At 35.1% G+C, this 11,979-nt stretch overlaps 1 protein-coding gene, 1 long non-coding RNA gene and 1 pseudogene across 3 annotated transcripts; 1 reads left to right on the plus strand and 2 right to left on the minus strand.

Moving 5' to 3' along the window:
- The first annotated feature begins 2,313 nt into the window (after positions 1 to 2,313).
- Positions 2,314 to 4,283, plus strand: LOC126971487 (uncharacterized). 2 transcript variants are annotated; one of them, XR_007730907.1, is made up of 5 exons: positions 2,314 to 2,899; positions 3,005 to 3,205; positions 3,293 to 3,367; positions 3,450 to 3,521; positions 3,950 to 4,283. It is a non-coding gene; the product is annotated as an uncharacterized LOC126971487 (long non-coding RNA). The 2 variants fall into 2 exon arrangements; XR_007730906.1 differs by having other exon boundaries at positions 2,318 to 3,205.
- Positions 4,284 to 4,459: 176 nt separating this feature from the next.
- LOC126971288 (putative nuclease HARBI1) lies at positions 4,460 to 5,707 on the minus strand (annotated as a pseudogene).
- A 729-nt stretch (positions 5,708 to 6,436) lies between these two features.
- Positions 6,437 to 11,082, minus strand: LOC126971478 (40S ribosomal protein S21). The gene is made up of 4 exons (XM_050817811.1): positions 10,990 to 11,082; positions 10,841 to 10,901; positions 8,062 to 8,253; positions 6,437 to 6,500 (listed from the first exon to the last, which is right to left on the minus strand). The coding sequence occupies exons 2-4, from the start codon at positions 10,888 to 10,890 to the stop codon at positions 6,491 to 6,493; spliced, it is 252 nt and encodes an 83-aa protein (XP_050673768.1). The 5' UTR covers positions 10,891 to 10,901; positions 10,990 to 11,082; the 3' UTR covers positions 6,437 to 6,490.
- Positions 11,083 to 11,979: the final 897 nt, after the last annotated feature.

Raw genomic sequence — 11,979 nt, forward strand, 5'->3', positions numbered from 1 at the left:
TAGGCCTCCCATCCCGATTAGTCCGCATAGTGGCTTCTTATCTTCACAAACGTACCTTTCGTTTCAGACACGAAGGTGTCCTCTCCTCCCCTCGCCTGCTCACGGCTGGGGTACCACAGGGCTCAGTGCTCTCACCACTTCTATACATATCGTATACCAACGATATTCCCATCCCTAGAAATGGAGTCCAACTCTCTCTCTTCGCTGACGATACCGCTCTCTACGTCCAGTCCCAACAGATATCTTCAGTCCTCTCCAGGCTCCAACGCTCAGTTAATGAGCTAGGTGACTGGTTTAGGAAATGGCGTATTGAGGTCAACCCGGATAAAAGCTCCGCAGTCCGTTTTGATTTTAAGCGCAGACGCTTCTGCCGGGATCGACCCATTCATCTATTAGGCTCCCCTATCCCCTTCAGGTCCACAGCCAAGTACTTGGGTGTGACCCTCGACTCCCAACTCACCTTCAGGCCTCACGTCCAGAAGGTGACCGGAACCGCCCGCTTCTATCTGTACCGCGTAAACAGTATGTTAGGTAGGCACATTAAAATGTCTTTTAGGAACAAGCGAACACTCTTCAAGGTTTGCATTCGACCGGTTATGACTTCCGCCGCTCCAGTTTTCGCTCATGCGAAACCCAATATTATAGATAAACTCCAAATAGTCCAATCCATTTTCTGCCGTAAGGCTGTCAATGCCCACTGGTGCGTTAGAAACGCAGACCTTCACCGGGACTCCTGATGATGGGCTCCCCACTATCCAACAACACCTAAAGTGCTTGTCTGAAACTTTCTTTAAGTCCTCAGACAATCACCCAAATCCCCTGATTAAGGAGGCAGCGGATTATACCCCCCCCCCTCCCTCACGTTATCAAGTCAGGAGGCCCAGACACGCCCTCTCCGATCCCCCTAACAAACTCTCGTCTGACCTGGAACGCCTCTTGGCATCCGGGGATAATCAGATGCATTTAGATTCACCTCTAGTTTGTGATCATCCTTCTGATGTCACTAGTCGCAATTAGATAGCACCTTCTGTGCAATATCCCAGCGGAAACTCCATAGGGAGTGCCGCTTGCGCCTCTCTCCCCACGAGAAGGTCGCCTTCGATGTAGGCTTAGAGGGCACCTGCCCAAAGCCAACTGCAGGTGGTGTTTAGTGGGTAGGCACCTAGGTTTTCACGTGAGTCCCACATAACCAACGCAGACTTAGGCTGCGTTGGTATGCATGAGCATTCACCACCTCCCTCCCGTCGTTATCCCGGAGGGTAGCCCATTCCCTTGCTTGGGCGCAAAAAAAAAAAAAAGATCGACCCCCGAGTCCCGACGCTTCACTCGTCAGTCGAGTCCGCTCGGCCTTGCTGTGCGGTTGTGTAACACGTGACTGATCACGTGAGTATATCTGCGATCGTCGAGAGAATGTGACGATGCTCGTACATTGACGAGGTTATTACTGGTGATCTGTATGATTCTATGAGTTGATGTACAGCATTATGAAATGGTTCTTATCAGAGCTAATATTACGTTATATAAAATAAAATGTTCTTATCAGAGCCAATATTAAGTTATATAAAATAAAATGTTCTTTTCAGAACGAATCTTTCGGCATACGCTTATTACAGTTATTATGCACGATTACTATTTCTACGATCTACAATGCTACGTTACAAGTTAGATATTAGACATTTGTATTTATTAATATTATTGGTTGTAGGTACAGCTACAGTACAATTATTGACAAGTATTCACATCCCTTTTTCTCTCGGTTGTCAGAATGAGACAGATGAAAGGACGTTACAAGCACAGTCAGAAAACAAAATTACAGCCACTCTTTTTAATATTTATTTTTTAAAGCCCCAGTGGACAATAATTAGCAATATTGTATTTTGTGTACGGAAAGTCAATATTCTAAGAGGCGAGGGTAATTATGGTATCATGTGCCATATTTCTTTCGGCTTTAATTTTGTATTTCGTGCATTGTCTATATGCATAGAACGTCATTGCCCATAGTATATTGTTATAGGGGCAGCGCGGCCGATTCAAATACCACCTTTTTGCTGCAGAAGAGGGCTATTCGCGCTATTGATAACCTAGCTCCTAAAGAATCATTAAGAGATTTTTTTTTAAATAATAAACATTTAGACTGTTGCCTCTCAATATATTCTTGATAATGTTCATAACCATATTGAGGAATTTGCTAGAAGCTGTGACAATCAATGTTAACACGAGGAACAAAACTTGTTATGCCTACTTCTCGGTTAAGTCGAGTTAGACACCCATATTCTAAGTCGTTACCTCGAAAGTCCCTCGACTCGGACTCAGTCGAGGAGGCCTCAAGGAATGACTTGAAAGGAACTCAAGTTTGGTATTCATAGTTGTCAGTTTGAGGAATTCATGAGGTTCCTCGAATGAGTGTGAGTCGAGGTAAAACTCATGAATTACGTCATCGTTTGGAGGAATGCTAACCTTATTATTGACGATTTTTTATCTGTGGCTTTCAACTTCTTGTGTCAAGTGATTAGTGAAGTGTCAAATGAAAGCGAACACATAAATAAACAAATATTAACGCAGCGTAATTCGAATTCCTTAAATGCACTTGAAAACAAAACCCATGTTTTGCGCAAAAAATACTGTGATATTTGTGAAGTGGGTGGCTTGGAGAAGAAAATATTTTGTTCGCTTCGCAGTATACAAGTGAATTCAATCGTGTGTTGTTCTTATTGAGCAATTATTTAAAATGACTGCAACTGGAAGACAGCTTTTCAATGAAGCCGAAAAGATTTGTCTGCAGGAGTTAGTGATCAAATACAAATTAAATTCGATAGCCACTATGGGGAGCGCAGTGGCTAAAAAAAATCCCTGGCTTAGCCTAACAGAGGAGTACAATGCCATAGAAACGAATTCAAAAGTAAGTACTTACTGTAGTTGAAAATATATTTTATTCTATTATATTCACTTAAGGCAAACTTTACGAAACATTTGAGCAATTATTTCTTTATCACTTTATTTTTAGAGGACTGAGGCTCAACTTAAAAAATGTTGGGACCAGGCGTAAAAGTATGTTGGCCTTAGAGAAAAGGGAAAGGATGAGGACCGGTGGTGGTTCCTCTAATGCTTACATACCTAGTACCAGTACTGGAGGATGCTCTCGCTGAACAGACAGATGTGGAGTTGGCAGATGTAATCGACAGTGATAACATACCTTGTAGTGCAGGTAAATAACATAAAAGTACTTCTGGTACTTACTGCATTAAGTTTATTGCCATTTGTGATTTTTTATGACTGTTTTTCTGTTTGGCAGTAATCCAAATTGATGATGTGATGTTGTTAGACATGTCATCTCAAGTACCAGCAGTTGAACATGTGTCAGAAAGAGGTAAAATAACCAACCTTTTTAAAATTATAAAAAATAATATTATGTTTATTGTTAAGTATTAATGTTATACGTAATTTTACAGAAAACATTATAAACACTCCTCCACATTTGACAGAGTCCCGGTTGACTGATTATAGTGCAGCTCCATCACAAGGTAGTTATAAAAATATTTTGTCAAAGTTTAAAATGAATGTACATTCAATTAAATAAAAAAATGTTATACCTGAACACATTATAATAGGCAAAATAGTTGCCATAATCAACCACTTAATTAATGTCTGACTGTTCATCACTGGTGTCTTTTCTTATTATTTGAAGATAGGGGATATAGAGCCTCAACTCGCCATGCTGATTAAATACTGGTTGATGGGCTTAGATAACTTATTGCAACTCTTTACATTTATTATCAGTTGTTAGTGGTAGTGACTGGGTCGACAGTTTAACTTGTTCTCTATTCATGGTATGGTTAGAGAGACGGAGACCACAGGCCTATTGTTATTATTTAAAAAAAAAATCAATAAATGTCTGAAATTGTTGTTTTACATTTACAATATAGGTCTTATTATATGATTTACATTTCAGAGTCAAGAAATATACGGACCAGAGTGATTCAAGAAGAATTTCATATCCGTCAACAAACATGGAAAATCTCAGAAAAGGGAAGAGGAGCTGCATAAGCTCAGAATAGCTGAGAAGGAGTGGATGGTGAAGGTAGCAGAGGAGATTTTTCTCAAAGCCAAAACTGAAAGAGAAGCTGCAGAGGAACTTCTCCTCTGCAATAGAGCCAAAAGAGAAGAGGCTGAATTAAGTTTAAGAATATTTAAAAATAAAAATTTTGAAAATTAATTTAGTATTAGGTTGTATGTATATGTTTATTTCAATTCTATTGTGTAATAAAAAACTTTATTGCTTAGTATTAATTCATTTATAAATCATCCAAAAATTTAGTTGTGAGCAGTATTTAACAAACTTATTAATAGAACAATAATAGTAAAGATTAATATTTAAATTTTCCTTAAAGTAACATTTAAAAAAATAAAGTAACATATAAAAAAATGTATATATAAAAACATAATACGATGTAGGTGTTAACTAAAATGTCTTGCTATAAATGCTACCTCGTGCTGTATCACCAGTGTGAGGTACTGGAACTACAGCAAGATTGGTTAAGGGTTCAATCATTTCTTGATTGGTCTCAATACTAATATTATGTAGCACAGCACAGGCCACTATAATATTACATGTATTTGACAGATTATTTTGCAGTTTTCTATTCAAACATGCAAATTTTCTTTTCCATACACCATTAAACCTTTCTATAATATTTCTAGTACTGATATGGGCCCTATTATATTTGAATTCAGGTTGTGATTGTGGATTATGGACTGGTGTATACATGTATGGTGACTGTGCATAACCACTATCACCAATCAGTAAACCTGCAATTTCCCCTTCTTCAAATCTCATATAACACCTGCTATTATTAAATATTCTAGAGTCATGGACAGATCCAGGCCAGCGTGCTACGATATCATATATTTCCATCCGAGGGCCACATACTATTTGCACATTAATTGAAAACCAACCTTTACGATTGCGACATACTTCGCCGTTTTGTCGGTTTGGATTTTTTATTGGAATATGGGTACAATCAATGCATCCAATACCCCCAGGAAATCCAGCAACACGATGAAATTGAATCTTCACATTAGCTCGCTCAGGGACGTCAGGAAATTTAATGAAGCGCCTCATTTTTAAAGCTAAAGCTTTCGATACATTGGCCACAATCTTTGAAACGACTGATCGACTTATTTATATATATATATCTTACTATCGATCTATACTTACTTGAAAGTTTCCAGTTGCGTAAAATCGTAAGGCTGCTAGCATTTGGATCACGGGTGGAATCGGCAATCCACGATTGCTGTCTCCAGTATTTTGGAAGAGCAGGGGTAACAAAAAGCTTGCCACAATATTTTTGGTGAAGCGGAATCTTATTCGAAATTCATTTTCATCATAAATTTCCATCGGATTTTCTGCATCTCGTAAATATCGTCGCGATAAGTAGTCGTAAGGACTATCGTACATATATTCAATAAAACTTTCGAAAGACATTATAAAAAATGAAATAATGTCTTTTGTAGCTAACAATTACTTATAAACTTCCTCAAGGTAGATGGCGATCAACCTCACATTTGACAGTTGGTTCCTCGACTCAAACTCACCTCGAGTGAGGAAGGTGTTTGAGGTAAGGACAAAAATTACAACTGTGAATATTAAAACCCCTCAGTGAGGTTGAGTCGAGTCGAGGAAATCATTGGTTTACGACTTAGAATATGGGTGTAAGTCTTTTATTGGGCTATGTATATGCTTCTACAATATGCCAGAAAATGTGTTACGAAATTTAAAAGAATTGTTAAAAACGTATGTATGCGAAAAGATACCACAGACTGGAAATGAAGCGAACACCCCCAGGCTCTATTATAAATTTTTATTGTACGATATTATATTGCTATCCATATTTATATAAAAAAAAAAGCCCGCTGAGATTCTCGCGCCCGTACTCAGGTCTGAGGCAGTCATTTTTTAATGGGTGGTTGAAGTTCTTGACGTTCAATAAGCGATTTTGAAAAAATTATTTGAATTTGTATATTATTCCTATCGGTTCAGTAGTTCTCGCAGTACAACCGATGGAATAAACCGGCCACACATTTATAAGTACAATATACTGTTGATATATAGTCTGACGTCACAGAAACCCCGCAATTTATGGCGCGTTTTAATAGCCGAAATATATCGTAGAGTTAAAGAAGCGAATCCCGTAGCCCGAAAAAAATTTTAACTAATTTGATGTTTTTGATAACTTTTAGGATGTAAAAAGTCAAAATTAAAATATTTTTAAAAATCATGCATAATAATATTGTTGAATGCACCTGCGCGTGCCCAATAAACGGTTTACCATCCAATCCGTCTATTTAATAAAAACCACTTCAAGTTTGATTGGTATGGTGGTGCACTTGATCCCTTCATATGCTGGCTTGCAGGTTTACAGGTGATAAAATAAAACAATTTGTTTGTAAATTATTTATTGATTAACATTAAGAGCTTAACAATACGTTGACGTCAGTAGTTTCTGAAACAAAAAAAATATATTTTATAGAATTATTGTATTAAAATAATATGTATTGTGATAATACTGTCTCCTCAGGCTTAAAAGCTCTCAATATTCATTACATTAGATAAGCAGTTTATTTTAACATTTTTTGCCCAAAAAATAATTCCTATTTATTTGAATGACATGGAAGACAAAATAGTATACGGGTGACATGTTAAGCGGCTGACAAGAGCCAAAATAGGCTTTTTATAAATAACTTTTTATTTTATGAGCTATTCTCAAAAAAAAATGTTCTATGTGAATCTTTTTCCTATATTTTATTTTATTTTTTCTATAAGCATATATAAAATAAACCAGTTCCAGTTTGTCCAATTTCTTCCAAAGGATATGTTCTAAAATCTTTGTATGTCTACTAGATATAGCACAAAATTACCCAAAAAAACTTATAAAATTACTATTTGTTTGATATTTGTCCTATTTTCTCTGACAACTGACATACACATTAACACAATATTTAAATATTTTTTTTTTAATTTTGAACACAGAAACAAGTGGATTTTCGGCCATATTCTGAATATTTCAAGCGGAGCCAACCATTCGAGTTACGTATAGTTGATAAATCTTGTATTTATATGTCTTGTTCGACTTTCAGGTTGCGGCTTCATCCACAGGATCTATACCTTACAGTTACAATATTTGCATATTACGAAATTGACTTGAGATGTCGCCCTTGCAAATCTAAATAATTTAAACAATATGCTATGTTTTTAAAGTGATAACCCTCACTTCTAGGATAATACACAAATAAAATTTGAAAAACAAAATTTTATGAACGATGCGGGATTCGAACCCGCAATTGGGATATGCAATTGCAATATGCAAATATTAGGGTTGAGCAGGTTATCAACTGTAAAGTAGATCCTGTAGATGAAGCCACAACCTGAGAGTTGAACAAAGCAAACAGAATTTTATAACTAGGCAGTACTCGAACGGTTAGCTCAGTTGGTTAGAGCACCGGCACGGAACGCCGGAGGTCATGGGTTCGAATCCCGCATCGTTCATAAAATTTTGTTTTTCATTAAAGTGATAATCCCAGAATTGAGGGTCATCACGCACATACAACAAGTTGTGACAACTTGAGTTGTGTCAGTTGACTATTAACACAAAGCACAGTACAAGTCGTGGTTATCGTTCACTAACAACAACCCACACACACACACAATAAAGATTATAAATATATATAAAAATCATGTCAACATTAACTCTGTCCAAGAACAAATTCAAAAAATCCATACCGATTCTACTTGTTTTAATAATCCAATTCTATTTTCATTGTATCACTCATTCTCATATTTTAATTGTTTATATGTCTTAAAATAACATGTGGTAAACCACATAAGGCCCCGTGCCATATATTTATTGTATGGTATATTTTATTGTTAATAAGTTGAAGCGACCCGAAAATGAAACATCTAATGTCCCTGAACTGAATGGAGATAGTGAGATCGCTTAGCTACTACTAATGTATTGATTAATATAATAATAATAAGCGACAGTGTCGGTAGCTGTGAGTGCTCACTTCGCCAGAATGCCGTCCTTCTTGGTGAGCCGCACGATGCAGTCGTCGGACTCGCCCATGCGGCGGATAGCGCCACACACCACGTACATCTTGGAGGAGTCTGCGGCGCGCCCGGTGGCAGGGTCCACGTCCGCTATCACCAGTTGCACGGACGCGTGGTCCTTAGCGTGGATGAGTCTGTTGCTCGCCGAGCTGTGGACAATACTCGTTGTGAACTAAATGCCAGGGTCACAACTTGTAATATATAAGTTGTGATGAATACACTGCCATACTTATTAATTATTTACAGTTTTTTTTTTGGAAATTCTGTCATTAGGTTGGTTGTTTCAATTTCTAATATAATAATAGTAACTGCCATTTAAAAATTAATATTTTACAGTAAACATATTAAATAAAATAGTACAGTTAACACAACAAAATAGGATCAATTTTGAATCAAACATTGCTGATAGGAAAATGCCTTTTATGCATATTATGTCAGAAAACAAATATCAACAAGAGTTGAAATACCGCCAGCTCTTATGAATCCAATAACATATGAAATCACAACAAAGTGAATAGAGGTAGCTGAAATATTCGCTAATCAATTTGAAAACGCATATGTCTGTGAGCCACCTGGGGTTTTACCAGATGTGAGTATTGGGAGAGTACAGGCATTTTTAGAAAACATCATCAAATCCATTGAAACGCTTTCTGACCAACAGTCATTCATATATGGAATAGATTGCCCAAGGATGTGGTTATATCAAAATCTGTTAATCAGTTTAAGAATAGACTGGACAAACATATGAATAGATATGGCAAATTAAAAAAAACTATGTTTAAAAAACCGACTTCAAAAACTGAAAAGTATGAAATAACTTAAAATTTAATTTAATACACCTTTACCTTTAATATTAATAAAATGCTATTATTTATATGTGCTACCTATTAATAAGTTTTAAGTCGGTGCCAAGCCCTAAACAAAATAAAACTTAATATTATAAACAGTTGTTTTTTTCTAGAGTCTAGGCGAAGCTATCCCGCTCAAAGGCACACATGGCAGGTGTAGGTACTCACTAGTGGCTTATTACATTTGGCTTGGCACCAACTTCAAAGCTATCAATATGTAGCACATACAAATAATAGTATTTTATTAATATTAAAGGTAAAGGTGTATTAAATAAAATTCTTAGTTATTTGATACTTTTCAGTTTTTGAAGTCGGTTTTTTTAAACATAGTTTTTTTTATTTTTTACTTTTTAGTGTCAGTTAATAATTATAATATATAATCAACCTGAATGAAAACTCCTAAAAAGCCGTACACAAAAAACAATTACATCATCTAAGTTAACAAAAATTTTCATAATAAACGATCATAAAATGAAAACTACTCGGCCAAACTATGTAAAATTTTTATGAGACCAAATGGCATCTATTCTGCAAAATTCTTCTAAAGAAAAATTACGTAAATCTGATCATAAATCTCAGAGTAATTGGTGTACATACATAAAAAAATACCGATCAAATTATTTATATAATAACCTCCTCCTTTTTGAAGTCTGATGAATGAAATGAAATGATGATATATGAAATGATATAGACACAACAGCAAAAGCTGCTTAGTCTATTATAAATAATAACAATATAAGTGCCAATCTTCTCAGAGATTTTAGTGTTATTTTAAAACCTTTCCTGTGAATTGAAACCTTCACAGCATGAATATGTTCACTCAAAACACCTGTGGAGATATAGGTGTAGAGGAATTCTCAGGGGATTCCCCCTATTCCTGGCTATTCTCCATACACAATTGCATGAAACTGGGTGGCTAACAATTTATGTAAGTTAGCAAGGCAATTGTAATCAAACTAGCTTCTTTCTAAAATGTTTGTCTAAGGAAGAATTTTAATACACATCTCATAATATTAAATTGTATCAGAAAGTTTATTACATGCTAACAATTCTTTGAGTTACTTGTGCTGGCATAATATTTGAGTATTTTTGGTGGATCACTTAAGCCAGTGTTGTATTACTCTTACACTGCATTAGATCCATAAATGTCATAAATTCTTTCTGGGGCTTGTGTTGTATCATTCTTTTATGGCTAATAAACTTTAAAATTTATGAATTTTCTTCATTTGTTTCAGTCATTTAAACAGAAAAAACAAATGAAAAATAGTTGAAAACAACATTTTAGTAATTTTTTTAAATGGAACTATTGAAATGTATAATTATTTATAGTCGGTTTACTGCAAGAACTCACTAATAACAAAATATCATTTAGTACAGTTACTCGCGGACTAAAGCTCTATCAATTAAAATATTTTTTAACTCATATTCTTTGCTATACTTCGTTTTAACCATATTTGTAAATGAAAATATAATTATCAAGCTTTATTCTAGCATTTATGGAGACACAAAAATAATTTTTTGGCCTACTTGAGTTTTTTATCGCTCTTGTTGAGTTTTTCTTGCGGACCGTACTTGTTGGAACTGTCAATCATTCGAGCCAGGTGGTGGTTGGATATGTTGAGATGTTATTCTAAATATTAATCTAATGTATAAATCACCACGTCATATAGTTTTTAGAAACAGTTTCGTTAAATTGCAACAATCATTGTCTGTTGCATTTCATCATGCGTTGTTTCCGAGCAGCAAAACAATTATATACATTTAGTGAATTGAAATCCTTGTGTACATTCATATTTAAATATTAAAAACAAATAATTCAAAATCTGTATTTCGAGCAAATTTTATTAAAGTATACATAACCTTATTATGAATTAACAAAGTAACTCACCATTTTCTCGGGCAATACAGGTCAACGAATTCACCAGCGTCGTTTTGCATTTTAAAATAATCTGAAATAAATTTAAATAAATGTCACTGTAACTAATTTTCTAAACTTTATCTAAAACTAGATTTTATTTTATTTTTAACAATCATAACCTTTTAAAACACGCGTATCCCGCAAATGTCAATTTCAGAAAGAATTTAATCTTCTGGGCAGTGTGCCACAGAGTAATGAACACAAGCACAGAACACTATTGCTCTAGCGAGGTAGGTAGTGAGTAGAGATGAGGCGTATATACTGTAACAGGTTTTAAACTAGGTTTCACCCAAGACGTATGAGTACCTACCGAGTCTCTCGTCCGCGTACGAAAGCGTTTCGAGTATTTAGAAGTATGTACTAAGAAGTCGTGAGACGCTTGCAAAAGCTAAATAAAAATGTACCTGAACTGTTAAAACAGTCTTTAAATCCACCACCATACACTGTCCCGAACGCGTCTTGCAATACGCGTTGGAGGATGTTTTTTGACTATTGGCAATAGACCTTATAGCTGTGAAATTACGATAGTTTTAATAATTATGATGCGTATAGATAAAAGGGATAGATAGCTAAATTTTTTCTCACTTTAATTCAAAAGTTTTGCGAATAGGTATATAGGCATATATATGCCTCGCATTTATTCAAATTAAAAATTATTCGACAGTTTTGCGAATACGGTGCATATTATTTGTAAGTTGTAATTTCGCGCGATGGAGAAAAATGATGAGTGAATTTTTACGATGCGCTCGCACACCGACACCTGAATTCAACATCGTGAAGTAAGTTCTAGGTGGCATGAAAATCGATAACTATGTTCAAGTTGTTTAATCTAGTATTTTTATATTTAGAACACGTGTTTCGCAACAGTATAACCAAACAGTCTGAATAAATAAATATTATTTTGGTGCTTTTCATATACGACGGTGATAGTATTTACTAATAATTTATGTTCAATGTACATAATTAAGTATCTATATATATATTGAATATTGGTGATAAAACTGATTTGAATAAACTATTTTGAGTGCATTTATAGATTTGGGGTTGATTGTCGGTATGTATAATTTATATATTATGTAAAATCTTTTCCATATAAGGCTTAATATTTT

The sequence above is a fragment of the Leptidea sinapis genome, chromosome 23, assembly GCF_905404315.1.
Source record: "Leptidea sinapis chromosome 23, ilLepSina1.1, whole genome shotgun sequence".
Lineage (NCBI taxonomy): Eukaryota > Metazoa > Arthropoda > Insecta > Lepidoptera > Pieridae > Leptidea > Leptidea sinapis.